The following is a 26,745-nucleotide window of genomic DNA, read 5'->3' on the forward strand; positions in this document are numbered from 1 at the left end:
GCCTCGGCTGCTCTAAACAACCATGTAGCTGTTTTTGTGCGTGTGCCTCCCTGCCCACCGTTGCCACGTGCCTGTCAGAGTGTGCTTCAATCTCCGCCTCGGCTGCATCAGATAAACAGCACAGTGACAGACATAAGGGAAGCAGATCTTATGTGACTTTTGTGAGAAACACTACTGTTTCCCAATGATTATTGGATGTATGTGTTTTGGAGTTGCAACGATGAGTCACACACAATGTTGTTACAAAATGCACGCACACACCAGACACACACACATCGCGCGCATTTAACTTTGCATGGCTTTAGCATGGCAAATGTGACAGGATTCACGTTAATATCCACTGCTGTATGGATATTTGTTAAGTTAATCTACAAAATAAACCAGATTTAAGGTCCACAAATTAGGACTGAAGTGTCTTATTTTATAATTGTACTGACACGCGGCTGTAAAATAGCTGTAGTTCATCACAAACATGCACTGTTTTAAAATTGTTTTAAAGTTGTAAAACTCATTCCTGATCACATTTGATGATCACAGATAGCTGAACAGATCTTTTAATCACAGCACGTCCTGTTAATATGATTATACGCTTTGCTGCAGAGACACGTTAATACGCGGATTGCAATCAAATAGGCGGTCAGGGAAACACTCTCCTTTGTCATGTTGCAGTGGGCAACAAAATGGGAGGGATTTGGATTCTATTTTAATGTCAGGAAATTTAAAAAAAATTAATTTATTGTGTTTTTATCACTCCAATGTGATTGTCAACACATTATACCTACACACAGTTTTGTCTAAACAGCTTACAAAAGATGATCATAGGTGCCCTTTAAGTTTTTAAAATAAAAACAGTTCTCTGTATGTTGGCCTTTTGTTTTTTTTAATGCAGAAAATGAATATTTACATCAAATAACATCAAAAATACACCACTTTCGACTCCACTCTACTCTTTACCATCTTTTTTAACATGCCTAAAGGCGTTTTAAAAAATGGAAAGTTATTTTTTTAATTAGTTTAAATTTTGCTGTAAATAATCCATATCTTTTTTTTTTATTGATCAAACAGAGGTGTACAGAGTTATACATAAAACAGTATACAATGGAATTAACAACAAAAAATAATCGTGTACATTAAGTATTTTTTCCAGTAGTTGAGATGTCTTAATAGCTTTGGTATTACTTTGTATAGCAGTGAGGGAATCATAAAAAAGTTTTAGATCAATGAAAAATAGTTTACAATTTGGTACAGTCAGCATACATTTTGTTTTGTGGATGTGATACTTTCCAAATAAAATAAGAATTTTAGCTATTTTGTCCATTTCCAGTAATCCAGAGTTGCAATCCGTAAAAAAAAAACATTTGCTCAGTTATGCTGATTAATTTATAAAACACTTCAAAAAGTAGTAAGGAAACCTGGGTAACTGCAACTGAAAAATAAATGAAGAATTGTTTCCGGTTCCATTTTACAAAAACAACACAAGGGTGAAAAACCTTCCTTAAACTTACTTATAAAAAATAATCCATATCTGACCGCAGATTCCGTAAAACAGAATGAGTGGTACATTTCTTCTGTGCTTTTTTTATCCAGCATAAAAATAATGTTACACTGTGATTTGCCCTCATGAGTTTCCTTTTCCACCACATTATTATTTCTTTTTTCTCTCTTTATTATAGTAATTGAGTTAATTGTGGTTTGCATTTAATTCTAATAAGTTTTCTTCCTTATATTTGAAAGTTCAACTGTGAGGAGAATAATGACACATTGTACCCAGTTAAAAAACAAAGCAATTTCAGCAATTGTTAGGAATTTGATGGAATATAATCCACACAGGGTTTCCTCCGGGTGCTCCGGTTTCCCCCACAGTCCAAAGACATGCGCTCTAGGTGAATTGAATAAACTTAATTGTCAGTATTTCCTTGAGAACGGTTTCAGCTGGAAGGGCATCCGCTTTGTAAAACATGTGCTGGATAAGTTGGTGGTTCATTCCGCTGTGGCGACCACAGATTAATAAAGGGACTAAGCCAAAAAGAAAATGAATAAATAATTGTCCGTAGTGTATGTGTGTGCATGCAGTGTTTCCCAGCACTGGGTTGTGTCTGGAAGGGCATCCGCTGTGTAAAACATATGCTGGATAAGTTGGCAGGTCATTCCGCTGTGGCAACCCCTGATGAAGAAATGGACTAAGACGAAGGAAAATGAATGAATAATTCACACAGAGCATTATGAGTAGAGGTAAAAGGTGGATAAAAAAAAAAAACAGTTAACTGTATTTCTTTTCCACATACTCAACATTCTTGGCGAGCCTATCAACCAATCAACGTTGCCAATTGGACCTGCTGTATATAAATAAAAACACTCAAACCTTGAAGCATGCAACTTTGAACTTTTCGCACCAATAATATTGTTCTTCATCCTTTGTCAAGCATTCAGTTAGCTCGAGCTTCTTCATGACAATCAGAATCTATGACAGCCTAATGACTCTTATTCTCTGGCTCTACAGAACAAGGTCACAAGCAGGATTAAGTCTAACCCTGCTAAAGGAGAGAGGAGAGAAGAAAGAGAATGAGCGTCACTGGGTTACGCAATACCCTGTTACTTTGCTTTGCCTCGTTACACAGGCTTTGCTGGGTTACAGTTTAGTGGTCAAAGTGAGAAGTTCTTGGAAAGATCACAGGCACGCTAAAGGAGATTCCTTATTGTGCCAAATGAACTGAACAGTCTGAATGTAAACGCTGAAGTACCTTATACAACTTTTAGAGACTGAGAAGATTTTGATACCAGCAGTGGAAAGAGTATTGAAAAATCATACTTAAGTAAAAGTATCATTACTTGACTAAAAATGTAGGGCAAGTAGAGTAAAACTGTTGTAAATATTACTCAAAGTATGAGTTAAAAGCTAGCCCTTTAGTTAGCCCTACTCAGGAGTAGTAAGTATTACGCTGCCTAAAGCTGATGCATTCCCAGGTAGCAAAGAATTCTGGCCCAGATTTGGCATGAAGCTGGCACAGCAGGCATTTGTCCGGCGCTGGCATACAGCATGTGGGCCAAATATGGCCCAGGTTTGGCCAAGGTGGCACCATCTTGGGCCGTACTCACACTAGGTACAGTTGCCTCGAAACGGGCCAAAGCACGCTTGTCCCCCGTCCCGTCTCCCCTGACGGCCCGCACTCACACCACAATCGGGCCTCTGCAATAATTAATAAATCCATATGAAACAGTCCCTTAAAAGTCATGTCTCGCCTTCAGATTCGGGCTTTGGCGCGTTTTGCATTCACACTACAAACGTACCGCTCCAAAGCCAAAGTGAACCGTGCTCAGGCCCACCTCTTCCAATCGAGCCAAGGCCGGCCAAGTGAACCGTGCTTGAGCCCAATTCAGTGCACTTACACTTCGCAAACGATCCGGGAAACTGGCCTGGGCACGGTACGGATGGCATAGTGTGAGTAGGCCCTTAGAGGCGGCATTTAAGACTTGGCCAGATGTCAAATGTAATATTTGGCCCAAATGTTAAAAATGTATATGTGGGCCACATAAGCTGAGACTTGGCCCATATTTGGTCCATGTTTGCCTCTTGCATGGAAGTCAGACTTGGTCCAGTCATGTACCATAATTTACTGCAGCATGTGGGCCAAGCAAATGCTGATAGTGTGGGCCAGACCTGGGCCAGAGAAACTTTGCTATGGGGGATTTACATTTACTTTGTGGTGCCACGCAGTAGTGCATTTAGTTATTGCCCAGCAGGCACATTACGTCAAAAGATGTTAATATTAGTTTAGATTTAGGTTGTGATGTCAGGTGACCAAATATCATTGTCTATCCAGCGTCTAAAAACATTATTTTGTTGTCCAACAACGACGTCAAATGCATCGAAACAGTCTCTGGGTCATTGCATGTGACAATTTTGGACATTTTCTTGGACACTTTTAATGCTTCCAGACAGTTTGCTGCAATTATAAAGCGCTCATGTGTTGAGGTAGTATAATATGATGCGGTTTACCTTCTATGTGATTTGATTTGACAGGAATCACACAACTGATTTTTCTAATCCCCATTGAATCCCCGTTGATTTTAGGTTGTGTTGGAAAGTGACCAAAATCCAAAATCGAGCCAACATCTTAAAGCAACATTATATTGACAGCAAATTCTGACATTTATTCATCAGACAATGTCTGATAGACGTCATAGTGGTAACGTCCACACAACATCAAGCTGTGACATCATTAGACATTGCTATTGTGTTGATTTTAGGTTGGATGATGGACATTGACGTTGTCCTGTTGTTGAATTCTGACGTCAACCCTATTTTTATTTCCAAACAAGATGCAACATCCCACTGACATTAGAGTACAACGTCATTCTGACGTCATGTTGATGTCTTTTTCCTGCTTGCTGTTTAAGGCCATTTCGGTCATCCTACAGTAAACATCCGTCGTTTTCTCATCAGTGACATGCATCGAAACAGTCTCTGGGTCATTGCATGTGACAATTTTGGACATTTTCTTGGACACTTTTAATGCTTCCAGACAGTTTGCTGCAATTATAAAGCGCTCATGTGTTGAGGCAGTATAATATGATGCGGTTTACCTTCTATGTGATTTGATTGGACAGGAATCACACAACTGATTTTTCTAATCCCCATTGACAAGAAAATTAAAGTAGTGACTGCAGGTTGAAGGAAAGAAGTGAAATAAAAGTACAGATGCTTCATTAAATTGACTTGAGGGAAACTAAAAGTATATGGTTTTACTCATGCAGCTTAACTCCTTGTTCAAGCTCTTGTTCTCTCCAGACTGGACTACTCTCTACTAGCCGGGCTTCCAGCTAACTCTATTAAACCTCTTCAGCTGCTTCAGAACACAGCAGCACGAGTGGTCTTTAATAAACCAAAAAGAGCACGTGTCACTTCGCTGCTCATCCGTTTGCACTGGCTGCTAGTTGGTGCTCGCATCAAATTCAAAGCTCTGTTGTTTGCTTACAAAGCGACTTCTGGCTTTGCTTTTTCTTAACTGCTCTCACTTCTGCAGATTTATGTGCCCTCCAGAAACTGTTCTGTGAATGAACGTGGTTCCATCCCAAAGAAGGAAGAAATCACTTTCCCGAACTCTCACATTCAATCTACCCAGTTGGTGGAATGAACTCCCTTACTGCATCAGAACGACAGAGTCACTCTCTGCCTCAGGGCTGGAGTGGGACTCTTTTTCAGCCCTGGAGTTTCAAGCCTCAGACCGGCCCACCTCAGTTCACCACTGACTATATTAAAATAAGGTTATTTCCAATTCAGTTTCTAATTACACTATCACGTCTTCTTTTGAGAAAACAGCTCTTTTAGAACTTCAAATGTTCAACAACCCTTACAGTATTATGTCTTAACAATAAAAATGAAAAAAAAAAAAAAAATTACTACTCAGACAAGGACCAAACCCAGGTTGGCCGTGTCATAATCTAACGTACTAACCACTGTACCACAACAGCTGTACATTTAATGGTGACTTATCTAGTTATATCATCATTAACCTGCATCCTGCTCACGAGGCTACGAGAAAATAGATAAAAAGAGCAGAGCTGCGGTAAAATAATGAATAAGAAGGCTGTGGTCAAGTAAATAATTAAATTATTTTTAAAAAGTGTGACTGCTGAGAGCAACCGATTCTGGAACTAGGGACACTGGCCCTCGTGGCCAAAAAACGGACCGGCCCACCGGGAATTCTCCCGGTCCTCCCGATTAGCCAATTCGGGCCTGCGCTGCCTTCAAGAAACGACTAAAAACTCAACTATTTAGTCTCCACTTCCTTTCCTAATCTGCAGTTGCCTCTCTGGCTCCACCGCTAAATGTATCACAAAAAAAAAATTAGTAATGTTTTGCTTCTTACACTTTACACACCTGAAACTTGCCTACAGCACTTATTCATTGTTGCTTTTATAGTTGTGTAAATTGCTTCCTTGTCCTCATTTGTAAGTCGCTTTGGATAAAAGCATCTGCTAAATGACTAAATGTAAATGTACTCCAGGGAAAGTAAAAGTGCACATTTTTAAAACTACTTAGTAAATTACAATGCCTGAGAAAAACTACTCGAGTACAGTAGTTTGAGTTTTTGAAATTTGTAACTTTACACCGCTGGATACCATACATCACATGGTAAAATAAAATGCTTGAATAGCACAATAGTACACTAAGGAAGGTTTTAAACCATTGAATTCATGATATTTAGGGGTTTATAAAATTATTTATAAAAATCAATGTGTAGCAGCACTTTAGAGGTGTATAAAAATACACAGAAAAAAACGTAAACAATACTTTTGGCTCTTAAGAACACATCAGTGTCTGTCTATGCAGGAACTGAACATTATTTACAATATTATTTTTAATCTACAGCCTCATGCAAACAACTCTGACTGCAGTCTGGAGCGTAACTTTCTACTCAAGAAAAAATAGGGTCACCTACATCTTGGACGAGGGTGAGTAGTTTTTTTTCTTGGTGACGTATGTAAAGTTTTTGGTCCCACTTTATATTAAGTGGCCTTAACTAATATGTACTTACATAGGAACTAATAGTTTGTTACAATGTACTGATTGTGTAAAAACATGTATTTACTGTGTACTTATGCTTGATTAAATACATGTATGTAATTACATCTGTAATTAACCTTTGTAATTACATTTGTAAAATACACTGTTGACCATCCCATACACCTTAACCCACCCTTAAACCTACCCATACCACCAAACCTGTCCATAACCCAACCTCTATCCCAACTCAAAAGCACCACAAGTGTTCTCAAATACATTATAAACACAGTAAGTACATTGTATTTATTTTTTCATGTAAGTACATAGTAGTTAAGGACACTTAATATAAAGTGAGACCAAGTTTTTTACTTCCAACTTTCACGTATGGTCATGAACTGTGGATCATAATTATTTACAATACAGTTTGTAAGGTGATATTTTCTTTCTTTCAGTAGATAAATTATATGAAATACTTGCTTTGCTTACCAATTAAAGTGGATCTAATTGGATTTGCATTGTAAATATTAAATTATTAGTGGTGTTAGTTTTGTTTTATATACTTCATTTTTAGTAACGATACTCCCAAAACCACTCCACATTTTTACAAAATTCTGCGCAGAAATAGCAAAAAATGTCAGCAGATTCTGTCTGGCCCTAGTCATGACCAAAAGGACAAGATCTCCAAAACAAGTGACCGAAATGAGTTTTCTTTACAAGGTGATAGAGAGAGTGAGGAGCTCTGTCACCCGGGAAGAGCTCAGGGTTAAGCCGCTGCTCCTCCACATTAAGCGAAGTCAGCTGGGGTGGCTTGGGCATCTGTTTCGGATGCCTCCTTGACGCCTAGCTAGGATATGTAGGAAGTGTCTGGCAGTAGTAAGTATATGAGGTGGAAAGCACAGCATTTTATGTAGCTATTATTAAAGTTCAGAGATATAACTTATTTGTCTCAGGAGTTTCTCTAAATGAAACGGTGAAAGACAGTAAACATTACCATGAAAATCTTAATAAAGGCATAAACACATCAGGGGTGGTTATTTGCTGAAACTAATATTAAAATAATTTTTATTATGCGACAGCCTGGATTTATAAGGTCTGTATGCATAGTATATATATTGAAATGGGGAAAACACAATAAATTGTTGTATTAATGCTGTAATGTTTAAATAATTTTTCATTAAAAATTATTGAATGCTGTAATGGTCATGAGCTGTGTACAAATCACTGTCAATTTTACATTGTCGTTGTATTTGCACTGTCTGTATTTTGCAGTGTCATTGTATTTGCACTATCTGTGTTCTGTACTGTCTGGAGCCAGGACCTAAGCTTTTCACTCAACATAGCACACGTGCTGCTGATGATGTAAAAAATAAAAATGATTTGATTTGAGTTGAAGGTCATGTGACCATCAGGAAGAACCAGGGAAGAATGCAGCATCTTATTTCTCACAAGATGCGTTCTCTGTTCTTCCGGTCTCCTGAGTTCTTCCATCCAAAGTAACTTGGCAAGACCGTGAGGCCATTCTCTTGAAATTGAGAAACAGCCAATGAATGATTGAATCCGTACCACACAAAGTGTAGATAATGTTTTTGCTTGCGTCAGGTTGAGGCATGTAACACAACAAATAACAAAAGAAACAGATCCATTTATGGATGTTTATTTATCCTGTACCTTATAGTTTAGAAAATACAGATCTGTAAGTGTACACCAAAACTGTACTTGCAATTTTTTTTAATGATAGAAATTGTCTTTAAAAGACAATGAAACGATAGTTTTATCCACAGTGAAACAGAACTAGGGGTCTGCTGTACCCAGCATAGACAAGCAAGGTTGACAGTGAAAGGTGGAGAGAGAGCTGCGGGTTTCTTGCCATGCTTGCTTAGTACTGAACAGAGATCAGATGACCTTGCTATAATCCTTTGATAAACAGTTAAAGGGCACACAAGCGTAACTGATCCTGCGCTCAGGCCTGTTTCCCCCCCTATATCAAGAGCTGGTTTGCAAATTCACACACATACCACTGTACAAAAAGAACAGATTAGAAGTGATAAAAGTCTGTCGTACAGCGTATACAATGCAATTCAGTTCAGCTTTTGGAAAAATATACTCATGATATACATAGATTTGACTTCTTTACTTCCCCTACCCTCTTTTTTCACCCATTCTGCCAAGCCCCATATCCATAAAAATCACAATACAAAAGCAGAAACTATTTCTGAACAGTTATAAAGCATTTTACTTGGCCAGCTGGAGAAATAAAAATTGTGCATTTTTCCAGATCATAATAATCAAAGCTATACACACACACACACACATACACTCACTCTCTGATAATGACAACAGCCTGAGGTGCATCATTACGCATTGTCAGAAGTTCAACAAATCTCACTGAAGCAGACACCAGGCCCAATACACAAAGAAAGCAGTGCACAAAAGCCAGATTTTAAAATATACACTTATATTTATATATATATATATATATATAAAATCAAAGGTTATACTGAAAATACTGTTGTGTCCCTTTGTAAATAAAAAAGACATTTTCCCATCATGAAATCTGTTTAGTAACAAACAATAAACAAAGTGTGGCAAGAAAGTCTAGAGACTTGTCAGCAGGCGCTACAAATTCCTTATCGGAGCGATTACAATTTGACATGAGCTGCATTTGGAGTGCGAGGATGCATTCGAGAGTTCTTCTGGTCCGCCCTGTGGTGGCGCAGCAGTTCAGAAAGTGTAACTTTCAGGAAAGGATGGTACTACTAAGCACTGATCTCTCGCATCTGCTGGATAGGGGGCACGGTTTGCCTCATCGAAGTGTGAGAGCGGGACAGTGTCATCCTCAGGAACCTGCAGACTATCAGGCTCTGCTTTCAGACTGGGCCTTTGGTTATCAGGGAATGCCATTGAGAAAAGCGCATCGGGATCACAGACAAACTTGTACACGTACCGCTCTCCAGCAACCTGAATATAACCAAAAAAAGAACTTTTGTTTAAAAAATGACTGGGTAGTTGTACTAATTACAAATAATGAGGTGAAACTAAAAATGATTTAGCTATTGAAAGAAGAAAAAATGAGATTGGAACGGGAACGTGCCTTTACCTTCTGCATGATGCCCTTCTCATAGTAGTAACGGAGGGATCGGCTCAGCTTGTCGTAATTCATGGCAGGCCTGTTCTTCTGAATGCCCCATCGGCGAGCAACCTATTTAAAACATGTGTTAATACTGCTTGTTGGCTCAAAAAAGAGATTATAAAGAGTTTTGCTTCTATAACATACTGACCTCCTCTGGTTCGATGAGTTTAAACTCAAGCCCACGGCCAGTCCAAGTGATGAAGTGGCCGTTGGACGGGTCATCCAACAGAGTGACCAGGAACTGCCAGAGTTGCAGAGATCCCCTTCGCTGATATGGAGGGCCGTCCCGAAAAACTCCACCCTCCTGCTTCAGCTTGCCCTCCAGACGGTCTGGGACCACACATGCATCATCATAATAGAGATGGGCTTCTCCGTCATACCCAAAACCTGCCAATTAAAAATTAGGATTTAGAATGGATAGTTTGAGGACTCAAGACACATGGAGTGCTGGTGCTTAATAGAACGGAGACTTCAAGCAAGTGTCGATTAATCCGAACATAAAAAAAAGCTTACCCTCACCATTGCTGCCATAGAAATTAGCTGATTTGCCAAAAGATGAATGGCAGTTCTGTACTTCTGTAAGGCAATTGAGAAAATTATTATTTTTTTATTTTTTTTATTTATTATTATAAAATTATACATTTAAATAAGTAATATAATGCAGTATATTAAAAAATAAAGAATAAAACTATCAAAGTTCAGCTTGAGTTATATCAAATATTTAATAGAAAAACATCCAATTATATAATATTAAGTTCATAATAATCTTTCCCAGCAAACAATTTTGTTTAATAGACGTCTAATAGACATCTAAACATAGACAGCTTGGCTAAAACAAGTCTAAACTGGGGCTGTCAGTGAAAATCGAATAGACATCTAAGAATAGCCCAAAACTAGACTAGTCATCAAAAAGACAGACTTTATATGTGTAGTCATTCATTTCTGTTCATTTGATGACTAGTCTAGTTTTGGGCTATTCTTAGACGCCCATTAGATTTTCATTGACAGCCCAAAATTAGCCTTGTTTTAGCCAAGACGACTATGTTTAGACATCTTTTGTTATATAATTGGATTATTACATTAAAATAGATAACACAGTAAAGGTCAAGTTTGCTTTTGTATTTCTGAAATATATACATACACATTTCAACCTTGGTTTTAAGTTGGTAATGTGAACCTATAGACCAACACATAGAGATTTCTGTATGAACAGTACTTCATACGCGGTTTCTCTATTGGCTCTACAATGGACTCTTTTCCCCCTGTGATTTAACTATCACAAGAGTTTCACAGCCAGCAGTATATATTTGACCTAGTTGAAGCTAAAAGGATTTCTCATTACAGCACTACATGGGGACTCAATCCCAAATCTCTGAGAGATTTACACCCACCTGAGTCAAAGCCGAAATCTCTGGGCTCCTGTTTGATTGAGAGTTGGTGGAACAAGGGTGCGCGAGGAGGCCCCATGTTTTGCACACCCTGCTCATTGTAACGAGGATCCACCATTTCCTTTTTAAACCCCTGGGGAGGCATTGGCACCAACGGCTCTGACATCTGGCGTTGATAAGGGGGCCGGCTATGCCGGGGAAAATGGCCACGGTTCTGTGGGGGATAAGGTGTTTGACAGCGGCCATCGGACTGTGGGAATGGAAGACAGGGCTCGGAAAGCTGCCGATGGAACCTAAGAAGAAGAAAAGAAAGGAGAGATGGCATTATTTGCAACATCAAGGACGACTCTGATCATGAGTTCAACGTCAAAGGGATAAGTCTGGTGGTAAAGCTCTTTTCCATTACTTAAACCTGGAGAACAGAATGGGATAAACATAGAACTGCTTTCCAGGTCAGTGTGGCATCTTTAACGAGATAATACCCAATGAAAGGCTCAACTTGAGCTGATTACAGCACTTTCAACATGCACGGGCTGCTCAAGCTCAAGTCAAAGATAGAAATGAGGTTAGAAATTGATCACCGTGAGCCAAAATAATGACGTTTCGGAAACAGATAACACACTTTTGTATTAGTAGGTTGTTTCTAAATAAAAGCAACCCTATCATACCTGTGGTCTGTGCTGTAGGAGGCATCTGGGTGATTGACAGGTGTGCAGGGCACAGCAAACGGTGGGCTTTGACTGTGGAGTGGAGTCTGTGCTCTCTGATGGGGTGATGTGGAACTGTGATTTGGTCCTGGTAAAAGCGGTGCTCCTTGTGTCTGTGTTTGGGCTGATGGCATCGCTCTTTTTTGCACAGGATGTGTTGCCGTGCTGGAGGAACCAAAAGGTGATGCCGGTGTAGAAGGAGGAGTCAGTGGCTTGTTGAATGTGAATGGCTTCCTGTCAAAGGCACTAAAATCGACAAAATAGAAATGAACATTATTCATCAAGAATGCGTAAGATGCATAGGCAACAGGGAAGGATGGGGAATGGAGAAGGAAATGTATACCTGTAGTTATATAGGCACTTCTCTCCATATGGAGAGAGTCTCTGCTCTTGTCCACATGGGGAAAACTCTCTGCTTGGGCTCATCTCCCTCTTTATTTTCGTTTGAGGAGGTCCATGAAACATCACTATAAAAAGACATAGAAAATAAAAAAAGTGTCAATAAAAATACAGTTTTTTTTTACCTAAAAACCTAACCTAGAACACTTCTGGTATCAGATACATGATAAATATTTAGTAATCATCAGTGTTGTCTGAACAGTACATTTGACAGTTACTTCATTATCAAACAGTATATTTAGGCTAATAATAACAACCTTTATGACATTCACACACATTATAAATACACACTTCACTAATTTCAGGGCAGTAGTAATAGAATACATATGAAAACATTTTATGCCTGAAGCTATTGCGTGACAATCCAGCTACACAGATACATTTCAACACAGACGGTATGATCACTGAACCTGCAAAATCTTATTTACATCATTACTTTACATTGGTTTATTAATAGAAAATGGTTTATTTTTATTAGAAAATTCAGTCATTGAATGGATGGCCTCAAGAAACGATGCTGTTTTTAGCTGTGGTTAATCTAAATGTCTTTGATTGGCTGTTCCGAACAAACTCACTGCGTAAAAAAGATAATGCTGTGAACTGACACGATTAATTTTCACATTAATTATGAAAGTCGTAATAGTTTATTAATTTGATTATGCTGGGAAATTTTTGACCCTTACTTTATTTATTTTTTTATTTATGGGAAAAAAATGTCATCCCCATGTTTAAGCCCCTGTTAATTTCCAACTCTGGTACTGGACTACTTGTAGTATTCCATTTATGAGGAGGTGAGAAAAAAAAAAAAGCCTTTCCCTCTAAAATGCAAGTAAGGACTTGCAGACTATCACGTGACACTCCTGGAAAAAGGGCCCCACTGCCCAGCTGTGGTGAAAGAGGGGCCTGTGAGAGCTTAAGGCAAGATGCCAGATAAGAGGAATTGTGCCAGACAAACACACACATAAACCTCTCACACACAATTTCTATGCAAACACATCCATGTGCATTCACGTTCTATAAAAAAAACACCATTGACACCATAGAAAGTGCACACAATTGGACTTATTCACAGCCAAATGGGAAGAAAAACTAACAAGGGAAACAGCCAGAGCACTGTTCACCAGCACATAATAACCAGTGTGTGTGTGTGTGTGTGTGTGTGTGTGCGCGCCGAGGATCCAACCCCATTAAAATGTCACCAAGCTGGAGGCTGCCATGAGTTACAGCACCGCAGCGGCAGACTGGGCCTCACATGTGCGCACACACTCACACACACCATAGAAACATCTAAAACCTATGCCAAGTTTGGCAAAGAAACTCCTGGAATATGGCGAATCGGTTTTCTTGCTTTCAATGAGAAATCTTACTAAATAAAAAAATTGAATAAATAAATCCAGGAATTTTTGTTTTATAGCAAGTGCTAACGATTTATAATTTTAAAATAATAACACAATATAATATATACATTTTCATACTGCAGCTCTAATTCATAAAGTGTTTCAATAATTCATCACGGCAAGTTCTATAGGCTATTCTACAGCCGACCCAACTTCCTTGCTACATGAATATTCAAAAGATACTCACGATTATCCGACTGGAAATCTGGAACAAACTGTTCGTCATCAGGTACCTGGGCTGCACACAGAGAAAGAAAACAGTTTACAATGGCTGACTTGAAATTGGCTTCAGATTCAGAGAATAAAGCCATGAAATATTCAAAGTGGACATAAATAAATAATTTGTATTTGTTTATATATGCCTTGTTGTCTCATCTCATTTGAATGACGCCCCAGAGATCATTCACCGAGATGATGCATTAACAGCCAAGTTGCATTTTAATGGGAGTTATGGAAAATAGCCAAGGATATTCTAGATGCCCAAACTAGGGCCCACGGACAAAAATTGGCCCATGGTAACCTTTGACTTGGCCTGCCATCCCAACAGAGAGGACAGGGAGATAATTCTTAAGCTACAAAAAAGGCTAACGGAAATGAAATGTTTCAGTTTAAATGCTGTATTTAAGTACATACCGTCACCCGACGCATAGAGGAGAATGTAGAGACTTTGGTGAGCAAATCAAGTCAAAGGCAGATTCTGCTTTACTAGTGTGTTCAGCATTTAACTCCAGTGTTATAAATGTGATTGTTTTATTGCAGTAAGATTCAAAGTGATATTTTCTATTTATTTTTAAATATTATTAAACATATTAGGAAACGACCCATGGGAACTTTGATGTTAAATAGTTTAATGCGTTTATCTTCGACCTACGGCTCTCAATGATATTTGTTTTTTGGCCCTTCATACAGAAGTTTGGGCACCCTTGTTCTAGAGTTTAGGACTGCCGTCGTACCTTCTGCTATCCAAATCTCTTGTAGCTGGCTGAGGTCTTGAAAGAGCTCTGTGGAAACACAAAGATTGATTTGTGAATAAACAGGCTGATTTGTTTGGGCTTGGGCTAAATGATGTGGTTTAAAGAGATCTGGATGGATTGATTGCATGTTCATTTGTTTACCCTCTGTATCCTGTGCCAGCTCGGTGTCAACAAACTTCCTTTTTCGGTCATTGAAAGTCCTGCACGATGGTTCCTGCATGTGAGACTTCTGTAAAATAAGAAGCAGATCAATGCAATTATTTTTAACATTCAGCAATCCACCTCAATGGATAATCTGTAGTAAAGGATTTGAAAGATAATTTAATCTACAAATGTAAAAAAAAAAAAGCGAGGCGTACATTTGGAGGCACCATGAAAGGGACTTGCTGGTCATAAAACCCATCCATGTCGCTTGCTTCTCACTGCGGCCTAAGGGGCTGCAGCAGGAGGGAAAACGGGAACGCACAGGGATAAACGGGGGTGATATCCTCGCCTGTCGGAAGAAGAGTCGAGAAAAGTGGCACTTAGAGAAAGACACACTCTGTCAGGGTCTGATGCAGCTGTCAGTGATCGTCCCTGGTTCTGACAGTCCAGGACCAACTGTCTCTTTGATCTGGGAAAACTTCAGCGAGCATGTTTGTTTGTGTAACACTCACTCTCAGCTCCTGATGAAGTGTGTGCTGCATTAGAGCAGGACACTTACACTAGCTCTCCCTCTCTTTCTCTCTCTCTCTCTCACACACACACACACACACACACACACACACACACACACACACACACACACACACACACACACACACACACACACACACACACACACACCATTTAAGGCTCACGGTACAGATGGGGGTCCTTACATAACCATACAGTGCCATCTGTTGCCCATGAGACCATCCAAGACATCATACTAAGAGTTTAAATGAGAGTAATAATTTAAAAAGTAGATATTTTAAGCAGATTCTGTTCTTACACAAAGAATAAATAAACAGCACATTTAGTTGGTGAAACGACAGGCTTCAAATAAAGCTTAATCTATTCACGCTTCGTCGCACACGTGTGTTTATTTTCCCTGACGCAAGTGTTCAGGCCATAAAATCGTATTACAGCCGCGAGGCCAAGAAAACACCTCACAGCTCACTGCGTAACCCTCTCTGGACCAGAAACTAATTAAACATCCATCGCTTAACATTATTGCTTCCTGAAGCTTATCAGACCTTTAAAAAAAAAATGGGAGGAACGTGCGCGTGCACATTTCATATCGAAAAACAAGAGTTTGTGATTTTATTGACGATAATAAAGGCGGCCAACGGAAGCTATAGTTGTTGAATAAGTAAATCGAGATTATGGCATTACAACCGCGAGTTAACAAGTATAAGGGCGAGTTCAAGAAGTTCAATCCCTTCCCCCCAGCGCCCATTATCGCCGCGCGCTCCCCCCTCCCTTCTCTCCGCTGCTTGTTTTTCTCAATGAAGTGAAATTTGATCCTTCGTGCGCGCGACCCCCCAAAAACCTCAGTCGTTCCATTCATAAAAATACCGAACGCGCGAGCAGCACTTCGTCAAACCACATATGAATTTTGCAGAGCTCGACTGAGTTTTAAACAGACTTAATGGAGTATTCAGAAAATAAACAACGGGGAAATGGTTGCCAAATATGCGCACAAAGAAAATGGCGAGCAAGCCAGCTAAACTAACCTCGGTGGCTGAAGTAAACGCAAGTTTATATAAATAAAAACAAAAGACAAAACTTGCATACGAATATTATAAAACAACACAAAACTACAGCAGCGTGCAAGATATACTCACCCAGCGTTTGTATAATCCTCTGCTTTTACAAAATGAGTGATGAGGTTAATCCCAGAGGAAAAAAACACAGTGCGTTTGCCAGTGGGTATCGCACTCTCCCTCAGCTTGACGCGACTGAAAATTTCTCAATGGGATCGCCTGCTTTTCCAAGAGCATCAGCTTAACACTGTAGCTCACGCTCATTGGCTAGTTCGTCACGTCAATCAAGTGATTGACCAATCGCTTCCCATACATTGCCTATGCGATCATGAGGCTGCAGCCAGCCAATCAGAGCAAGTCCCTCTCCTGTTTTTATGAATGGCTGGGTTTCATTCAACAACCAGATGTTCTCCGCCGCAAAGAGACTTTTAAAGGGCCAGAAGCGGGACGAGAGTGAATGCTCAACTGGGGCTCTGAATGGAGGACCGCGCTGGATTTTATACAGTGGAATTTCTGAAAATCATTTCTGTGTCATAAATAATACAAACAGAGGGCAGAGATGCCCAAACTAGGGCTCAAGGGCTAAAGTTGGCCCATGGTAACCTTTGATTTGGCCTGACATCTCCATCTGAGAAGAGAGGAGGAATGATGGGGATGGTTTAGAAAATGTCATTTCAGATCTAATGTAATTTATTTTATTTTTTTTTTATTGTTAAAACAAAAAAAATTTAATTAAATGGTGTAAATTACTAAGATTGAGTGTAACTGTACATACTGTCACCAATAGACTTTGGTGAGCAAATCAAGGCAAAGGCAGATTCTACTTGACTAGTATATTCAGTGTTGAACTCCTCTGTGGAGTTATAAATATGAGGGTTTATGTTTTTATTGCAATAAGTTATTATTTTAAATGTTTTAAATGGGGTGTTACGGTGGCGCAGTGGGTAACACAATCGCTTCACAGCAAGAAGGTCGCTGGTTCGAGCCTCTGTTGGGTCAGTTGGCATTTCTGTGTGAAGTGTGCATGTTCTCCCTGTGTTCGAGTGGGTTTCCTCCCAGTGTGTTCTGGTATAGGTGAACTGGGTATGCTAAATTGTCTGTGGTGTATGAGTGTGTATGGATGTTTCTCAGTAATGGGTTGCAGCTGGAAGGGCATCCACTGCGTAAAACATATGCTGGATAAGTTGGCGGTTCATTCCACTATGGCAACCCCAGATTAATAAAGGTACTAAGCCAAAAAGAAAATGAATGAATGTTTTAAATGTTATAATGCATTAATTAATAAGATTTAAAGTCATGTTTTTTATTTATTATGAAATATTATGAAATAAATAGGGGGTTCATTCCTCTGTGGCAACCCCTGATTAATGAAGGCACTTAACCGAAAAGAAAACGAAGGAACAAATGAAATAAATGAAGAAATTACCCATAGCAACTTTAATGTAGTTTGGTATATTTACTTTCGGCCCGCGGCTCTCAATGCTATTTGGTTTTTGGCCCTTTATACAAAAAAATGTGGGCACCCCTGTACAAGTGTAGGCTACCAATAAATAAACAACATAACCTTCTCATTCTAAATCAAAACTTAGAAATTGTTTTAGTTAATAGAGTCAGTACATCTCCGAAACAGTTAAAACAGTCCCTTTCCCATTTATGAATTAAAATATAATAAAACAACAACATGAAAATACAGGGAGAACATGTTTACAGCAGAGTCTAATCTAGCTATTGCCTTTTGAGTGTGATTATTGACTGAGCTTTGGAAACCACTGACCTCTTTTTTGGGTGACAGAGTAGTGGACGTGCCGCTGTGAACAATGACTGGAATCCTCTCTGATAATCTTATTCCTACCAAAATAGTTTTCTCACCAATCTCTGTTTTTGCTCACTGTCTTACAGGGACAGTTCAGTCAAAATGAAAACTTGCTGTTTTAGCTACTCAGCCTGCGCAATATAAGAAGTAGCAACGTTTTTTCCTCTGTAGATGTTCAAAGAAAATGTGGCTTTTAGCTATAAATGCAAGCAAACGGCTGCCACACTTTGAGAGTCAAGTAAATAAATAATTAGGAAATATACAGGTGAAACTAAATTAGCATCTAAAGATTATGTTATACAATAGCTTCAAGTTGTACATAGCCAACTCTCCTGCTTCATTAAACTTATTTTTAAAAAACAGACTTGATATGTATGTATTTCTGGAGACAAAGAGCGTATATTTTATTATTATTATTTGTATTATTGTTATTATTATATTATTTTGCCCATTTTTATCAAATGCTAAATAACAATGCAGCTCGTTCTGTGAATCATATATCAGTTTACCAGTTTTATATTATTGCACTTAAGCACAGCTTTTTAGTTTCAGTTTTAAGTCATATCAAGTGTATGCATGATTAGAATAGGTTTAAATCACTCCCTAAAATCTGATGTTAAATTTAATCTGGATCAAGCTCAATCTGAGTAATAAGGAGCTTGCAGAAAATTCCTTTTTTGGTCCGATTTAGCCATCAATCTGATTACTAACACAGTATTTGTTTCATTTCAAATATAGCCATGGAGGTCTTCAGCCTTGGCAAAACTGTCCTGGAGCACAAGCTTTCTGTCGCATAATGATATATATGCAGGTGGAATATCACATGTGAGCTGACACTGAGGGAGGACACATGGTGTATTGTTCATCTAATTGGTATTCTGGATGTTGCAGCTTAAAAAAAAGTAAGACTGAGGGTTAGTTCACCCTAAAATTGCACATAAAATTCTTCTTGGAGCTTTGTATGGTCACAGTTGAACCACTGAAGTGACATTAAATGTTTTGGCTGTGTTTTTGGTTCATTTTCTGAACGTCTTGAGATTAGAGCTCTCAGATTTAATCTAAAATATCTTACTTTTTGCTTGAAGATAAATGAAGGAGGTTGGAATGACCTGAGTCCGAGTAATTAATAGCATAATGATTATTTCTGAGTGAACTAACCCTTTTATTAATAGTGGTTTAAATATTGTTTTTTGCACAGATTAATAGACCCCATTAACAGGAGCCAAGGGGATTAATTTAGTTTTGCCTATATGTGTGTTTTTGACTCTTAAAAATGATCATTAATATCAAAATAAGGAGCACAATTTCAGCTAATAATCTTACATAATGTTCTACCAAATAAATAAGTCACAAGATGATGACCTGAGGGTGAGTAACTTAACATTTTTTTTTTTTCGCTGAACTATCCCTTTAAGTTAGCCCACAGATCAAACAAGATTTTAAAACAAACATGAACCTACATCACGGCACCATAACTGTATCCCTCAGCTGAGAGACACATTATAAAATCTATGTCAGTGCCTGCTGGGGAAACTCCAGTGCAAGAGAACACTTTGTTGTCTGATCTATTATTCATGCCTGTTCCTCAAAGAAACATCTGCACATCAGACGGTGATGTCTGATCGCTGCTTTCCCTTGCCTATTGGTCACAACCTCAAAAACCTCAAAGCTACTATCTACTATATTACTACAATTACATTTCAGTTCATTTAATTTATGGTACACAGCACAGAAAGTCAGGTCTGATCACAAATATGCAGCTTTCTATTATTTGAATAGAGGTAAAGTTGGTTTTATATTCACACATTCAGAGTTTCCCCTTAATAATATAATTTCTTTAAATTTTATTTGCAAACTCTAAATAGCAAAATCATATTAGCACTCAATGACTATCAAAGTACAACATTTAATAATGTTCAATAAACAATAAACAGTGTTAATGTTGTTTTCAAGCCACACTTCCGATAGAATTCCGATAGAATATTCAAAGTAACATGGTAAACAATATAGAGACTTCTAAATGAACGAATGTGGGAATATAAAACCAACTTTACCTCTATATTATTTGAAGGCTGTAGATGTATACTGGACATGAAATAGAACAAAAGCACTAGTTGTATGCGAATAAATTCAAATTTGGATGAATACTTACGAACAGTCTGCTCGAAGAAAGAATAATCTATTTTTGTGTTGATTTACACTCACTTTATTCGGTACACCCTACTAGGTTGGACCCACTTTTGCCACCATAGAGACTCATCAGACCAGGCGAAGTTTTTCCAATCTTCTTTTGTCCAATTTTGATGAGCCTGTGTAAATTGTAGCCTCAGTTTCCTGTTCTTAGCTGATAGGAGCAACACCCGGTGTGGTTTTCTGCTGCTGTAGCTCATCCGCCTCAAGGTTCGACGTGTTGTGCATTCAGAGATGCTCTTCTGCATACTTCAGATGTAACGAGTGGTTATTTGAGTTACTGTTACGTTTTCATCTGCTGGAACCAGTCTGACCATTCTTCTCTGACCTTTGTCATCAACAAGGCATTTGCGCCCACAGAACTGCCACTCACTGGATTTTTTCTTTTTTTTGGACCATTCTCTGTACACCATAGAGATGGTTGCGCATGAAAATCCCAGTGAAAAAACAGTTTCTGAAATATTCAGACCTGCCTGTCTGGCACCAACAAACATGCCGACAACCAAATCACTTACATCTCCTTTCTTCTCCATTCTGATGCTCGGTTTGAACTGCAGCAGATTGTCTTCTTCTTTTTCTTCTCATGAGTTTTATTGGCGGTTGGCATACAAGTTCTAGGTGCATTACCGCCACCTGCTGGTTTGGAGTGTGGGCCATGATCACACTTTCTATCCATTTTTAGAAAAAAAAAAAACCTACACCACTTATATCTATATTCTTTTATCTAATTTAGACATTTAAAAAAAAAGAATTAAAAAAATTCTATACAGTCCTCATCTGACTTGTTTTTTTAGTATTTTAACAAAATTAAATTTCATATTAACTCTTTTGAAATTTAAAATAGCAGATTGTCTTGACCTTGTCTACATGGCCAAATGCATTGAGTTGCTGCCTTGTAATTGGCTGATTAGAAACTTGCATTAACGAGCAGTTAGACAGCTGTATCTAAAGTGGCCGGTGAGTGTATATAGCTAATGGCATCAGCTTTTTTAAAAATCAGACATTTAGTGACAGTTAACAAAGCTAAATCCAAGGCATCCACATACATGTTATTGTTGGTATATACGCATGTTTTTTAATTTTTTCTCTGATTTGGTTTGCTAGGCAAAATATGTTTGCAAAAATGAACAGTTGTGTGTGCACTCCTGCTGTGAGCATGGCAGCATGAATGTTACACCCCACTGTAAATAGGTGAGTCATCTTTTAGCCCTCTCTCTCTCTCTCTCTCTCTCTCTCTCTCTCTCTCTCTCTCTCTCTCTCTCTCTCTCTCTCTCTCTCTCTCTCTCTCTCTCTCTCTCTCTCTCTCTCTCTCTCTCTGTTACACACACACAGGCCTCCTCATTGAAAAAATAGATTTTTAAACAGCAAGAGGGTCTACTTTAGACATGTTGTTGACTAAACAACTTTGAAACTACGTGCCAATTACTTATAATTATAGGATTAATATAGTAAACTAGGTTTAAGAATGATGTGACATGTTGAGATGTAAATGTCTGTTGGGGACCTTCAAATGATGCGTTAACAGATAATAATCAGCAACCCACTAATACACTAATGGCTGCTATTTGACACATAGCTGTTAAGTTACATATAGTTAACAGACTGTCTAAATGGGACCATCACAAGTTAAATTAACAGGAAAAGCATGAAGTCAGGACATATTTACCCTAACTGAAAATGCAACTGTTTTATAAGATGGTTGGTTATTGTAGATATGAGATTGTATGGAAATATCATCATTTCAATCTTTTGTTGAAGATGTATGATGATGTTGTCCAATTATGTTTTCCCATTTAAATGCCACTCATTTTTATTTCACTTTGTGCTTGCGTTCAGAGCTTCCTGTGATCATTCATTCATTCATTCATTCATTCATTCATTCATTCATTCATTCATTCATTCATTCATTCATTCATTCATTTTCCTTCAGCTTACTCCTTAATTTATTAGAGCTCACCAAAGCGGAATGAACCGCCAACTATTCCAGCATATGATTTTTGCAGCAGATGCCCTTCTGGCTGCAACCCAGTACTGGGAAACTCCCACACACTCTCGCATTCACACTCATGGCCAGTTTATTCAATTCACTTATAGCGCATGTCTTTGGACTGTGGGGGAAACCCAAGCGAACACGGGGAGAACATGCAAACTCCACAAAGATATTACCGATCTTTTTTTTGTGATCAACAATCAGTAAAACAAGTATCTTATTTTCAATAACCTGTTTCACTTTGATGTACATCACAATGTGTAAAATAAGATCACTTCAGTTATTTGCAACATCCCTGATGTTGAATCAACTGTTTTGATTATTAAACTTTAGATTAGGGAGCACAGATTCGCTATTAGTTTGTTGCTTAATAGCAATCATATCCTTTAATACATAAAGGATACAAAATCTGTCAGTGCAGTATCTTCTCAAAATAGTACATTTTTGTTCCTGACAGGTCCTTAAAGGTACATATTAGCTGCGTCCCAAATCGCATACTTATGCACTATTCTACGCCATTTTGTAGTATAAATAGTGTAAGTAGTGCGTTCACACTGAAAACTCTAAAAATAATAAGTGCACTTTAATTACCCGGATGATGCACTCATTCAGCCGCTAAAATGAAGTGTGTAATGATGGACACTTCACGCACTCAACGACCGCAGGTTTGCTTACATAGCGGAAGGGGCGGAGCTATCGGACGCACATGTTGAATAACTTTATTTAATTTGGATGGTGAAAGCAAAATTCTTTTACGAGAGTGATTATAGCGCCTCCCGATAGTGATTGCGGCAATACTCACGGCAGGTATTATTTGATAATTCGGCCGTTTACTTCACTGATTTGGCAACCGTCAAACGTCATCAGGGAAACGGTTTGAATTTCCGCTTAGTAAAAAAAACATTAGTGTGCCATTTGGGACGCCACTACATACATATACTACCCTGTTGAGTGTGTAAGTGCATAAGTACATAGTGCATGAGTGCATAGTGTATAGTGTGCCATTTGGGACGCAGCTAGTAATACCTAAAAAACAGGGTGTGAATTATACATTACATTGACGATCAATGGGGGTATACTTTTTTGGTAGTAGTTTGGTAATGCATGCTTCAGTGAATCAAATTTATGAATGTATTTCAATTGCCCACTAGCCACTGTCCATCATGGCCTCCTAACCATATTACAATTGGGTTCATCACTCTGTCTCCTCTCCACCAACAATCAGCAGGGGCCTCATGTTCAAAGACTTGCGTTGAATTTAATACTAAAACATTGCATACGGACAGCTGTAAATGTACGTAAGCAGTAAAAAAAAATCCGATGTGTGAAGCCTCCTACCCCGTATAAATATGGTAATGACTCCACTTTGGCAAAACCAAACGAAAAAGCAATGGCAAAAGCAAGCAAGAAGAGAAACTTCACCGCATGTGAATTGGAGGTGCTCCTATCGGAGGTAGACCAGAGAAAAACGGTGTTATTTGTAAGTTTGTCCTCAGGAATTAAAAACAAAAGAAAAAATAGAGTGGGAGAGTTTAGCTGATGCGGTTAACGCAGTGTGGTCTGAACATCGCACTGTGAGTGAATTAAAAAAGAAATAGTCTGTCAAAGTGTGGAACGAACAGGTGGGGGGTAAACTAACACCCTTTGAGGAGAGAGTTGCCTCAATTATGGGCGACACTTTACTGTCTGGAGTAGTATTCGTGTATGTGGGGGTCACAGATGTATTAGAGGAACACTTTGTTAGGGCAGTATAGCAGCACCCCTACGCTATCAAGGCAGCACCCTCGGCATTTCAGCTGCACAATCGCCCGCTCTACAACTGACCGAATGGGCATCATTGTATTTGCGCTCTTGGTCAGTTTGTGGGTTGTTGAGGGGAATTAACAGCCACATCTTTAATGGATAACCGCAGTCTCCTGATATGCAGTTAAATAATTACACTCAATAAAATAAAAATGAAAAACCAAGCCGAAATAATATGTTTAATACATCACTCACCAAGAAGCCACACATCGCGCGTTTGTGAGTATGAATGAATCATGGGTTGACCAAGGCCACCTTGCCACAATATTGTATACATTTGCAAATACTTTTATATGTTCTAAATCACATAATTGGTAAAAAAAAAAAAAAAAAAAAAAAAAAAAAATATATATATATATATATATATATATATATATATATATATATATATATATATATATATATATATATATATAGTGTCAATTAACCAATTTTATCAATTATAAATAAATAGCAATGTTTTTCACGTGTTGGTGCTCTACTTTGTAGTGTGCAATTTAACATAATTACCTCTAGGAGTCGTCAATGGAAATAAAATAAACACACACAAAAAATGCACAAACGCCAGACATGAAGTTGGTGTGGACCAACGCACATTCTCACGTTAATTTCATTGTTAGTAAATCCAAATATGTGCGTGAAACCTGCCGTGCGCAAAGTTTTTGTGCGTGGTGGTGGATGAGGAGATTCTCCCCAATGTGTAAAGCACTTTGAGTGTCCAGAAAAGCTATATAAATGTAAGGAATTAATTAACTAATAATTAAATTAATATTTTTTTTGTGTTTTGAGAGATAGTTAGTGACTATTTTAGAGGTTACTGTCAGTCAAACTGTAGAAATTATGTCTTATTTTTCTTTTTGTAAGGCTACATGCAGATATCAACACCTATTTTACAAGAAGCATGTTTTGTGAATACTATAAGATGTCTATCGGTGCTCTAGAACTGCCAGTTTTAGACTGTTGAGTCATATTTTTCCTAGCATTGATTGGCATGATTATGCATTCCCAATGGTATTAACCATTAAAGAGGGGTCAAATGTATATTTATATTATACATTTTTAATTATTAATATTTAAGATATAAATCAAAGATCAGAGAAAGCTATTTCTTACCATTAAAGGGCTGATCCCCCATACATCTTGTTTTGATTTCCTTCAGGGGGATCTAGCGTTAATTAGGGGGTCCATCCCCCCTAATCCACCTGTAATTTGCACCCTGCTGAAAAGTACAAATATGGACCTCATAGTACCCTAAAAATACTAGTATGCAGCTGTAAAGTACAAGTGCACATTTTGAAAAAGTACCGCCTCAACGGCAGCTTATTTCTAAGAGTGCTTGCATGTTTTTGGTCTTTACAAAGTACATATTAATATGCTATTCTACATGACCATATTTTAGATCCATAAACCAACCCAGTTCCTTTGGGTAAAAAAACGTGGATAAAAAAACTCTTAGTTATTACTGAATATGTGCTTTCTAATCTAAAGTATTACATTGACTTTTAAAAATACAGAGAAACAATTAAAAATCTATCCTCATTTGCTTGGGGGGGCTGATATCCCTGACCATAAACCTGCTGAACAGCTTCATTAAACTGAGTGATAGTGCTCCTCATAACCTGAAATTAAAACATGTTGCCATAGCTTTCATCAGTGTTCCACGCGACTCGCTGCGAGGCCACTCTAAATATAGCTCTCAACGCCTCTATTATATAACAATATGCTCTAAATTCAATTGAAACGGCACCGTGCTGCACTGCCGAACGTATCTGCCTCTTCTGCATGCTGTAGCCAAAGCAACTTCGCATTTCTGTTGAGTCATAAGCATTCTATTCATGAACGCTCGTCTCTCTGACTCACGCCGGGGTTGAACTTTTCGTCTCCGATCGAAGAAGCAGTATGTTATTAATTGACTGTTAATATGTTACAGAGCCTTGATCTGCCGTTGTGCTGGGTGTGAGTCACGGTGTTTGTTTTCTTCTTCAGGGTTGAGCTAAATTCATTTCACGGTCCCTGGTGTGTCATACTATACAGGATACATCAAACCTGTGATTGCCTGGTGCTCCCTGTAATTGAAGGGAACGATTCTCTTTCATTCAGAGCTGTAATTTTGAAAATCTCCCTTTGATTGATGACGGACGAGCGTGGTTATGTGAATGTGTGGAAAGGGATACGGGAGTGTTTAGGCAAATAAAGCATCAAGTTTAACGGTAAAAATAACATTGGTAGAACAGATCAAGTCTGAGTGCATCAACGAAAGTATATACAAGTATATTGATAAAATGTTATTTTTACTGAAAATAAGGGGGGAAACACATTCATTTAGGGTTTCCGTGTTTTATGTAAACTTTTTGTACTGTTCAGTGTTGTCCCTATAATTAAAGGTTCATTAGTGGTTCCATTAAGAACCATTAATTGTACCATTTCATTCCATTATACACTACCTGCTAAAAGTCTTGTCACCTATCCAAGTTTTAGGAACAACAAGTAATAACTTGACTTCTAGTTGATCATTTGGTATCAAAAGTGGCTTATATAAAAAGCAAAGGCCTCTAGATTACACTTATTTTACCAAAATGAAATGTGATCATGCCTTGATTTTTAATTGTTTAATTAGGACAGTAAAGTCTGACGTTGGTTAGATAAAAGTCTTGTCACTTAATAGAAATAATGTTAAGTATAGAATATAAAGTCATGATGCAGGGGAAAAATAAGTGAA

At 38.3% G+C, this 26,745-nt stretch overlaps 2 protein-coding genes across 6 annotated transcripts in view; one reads left to right on the forward strand and one right to left on the reverse strand.

Moving 5' to 3' along the window:
* Positions 1-26,745, forward strand: part of tmem198ab (transmembrane protein 198ab) — a 263,787-nt gene that overhangs the window by 221,557 nt on the left and 15,485 nt on the right. The window contains exon 4 of the transcript XR_015492815.1: positions 6,763-6,905. The gene's annotated coding sequence lies outside the window, so the exon portion shown is untranslated. The remainder of the gene's footprint in view (positions 1-6,762; positions 6,906-26,745) is intronic.
* On the reverse strand, positions 8,147-16,434 carry etv5b (ETS variant transcription factor 5b). 5 transcript variants are annotated; one of them, NM_131205.2, is given in 12 exon segments: positions 8,147-9,466; positions 9,606-9,707; positions 9,787-10,025; positions 10,152-10,214; positions 11,030-11,319; positions 11,695-11,979; positions 12,077-12,200; positions 13,717-13,767; positions 14,483-14,530; positions 14,645-14,732; positions 14,863-14,996; positions 16,312-16,434. In NM_131205.2, coding segments are annotated over 11 exon segments (1,575 nt in total). In that variant the 5' UTR covers positions 14,911-14,996; positions 16,312-16,434; the 3' UTR covers positions 8,147-9,229.

This window comes from Danio rerio, chromosome 6, assembly GCF_052040795.2.
Source record: "Danio rerio strain M-AB ecotype USA chromosome 6, GRCz13ab, whole genome shotgun sequence".
Taxonomy (NCBI): Eukaryota; Metazoa; Chordata; class Actinopteri; order Cypriniformes; family Danionidae; genus Danio; species Danio rerio.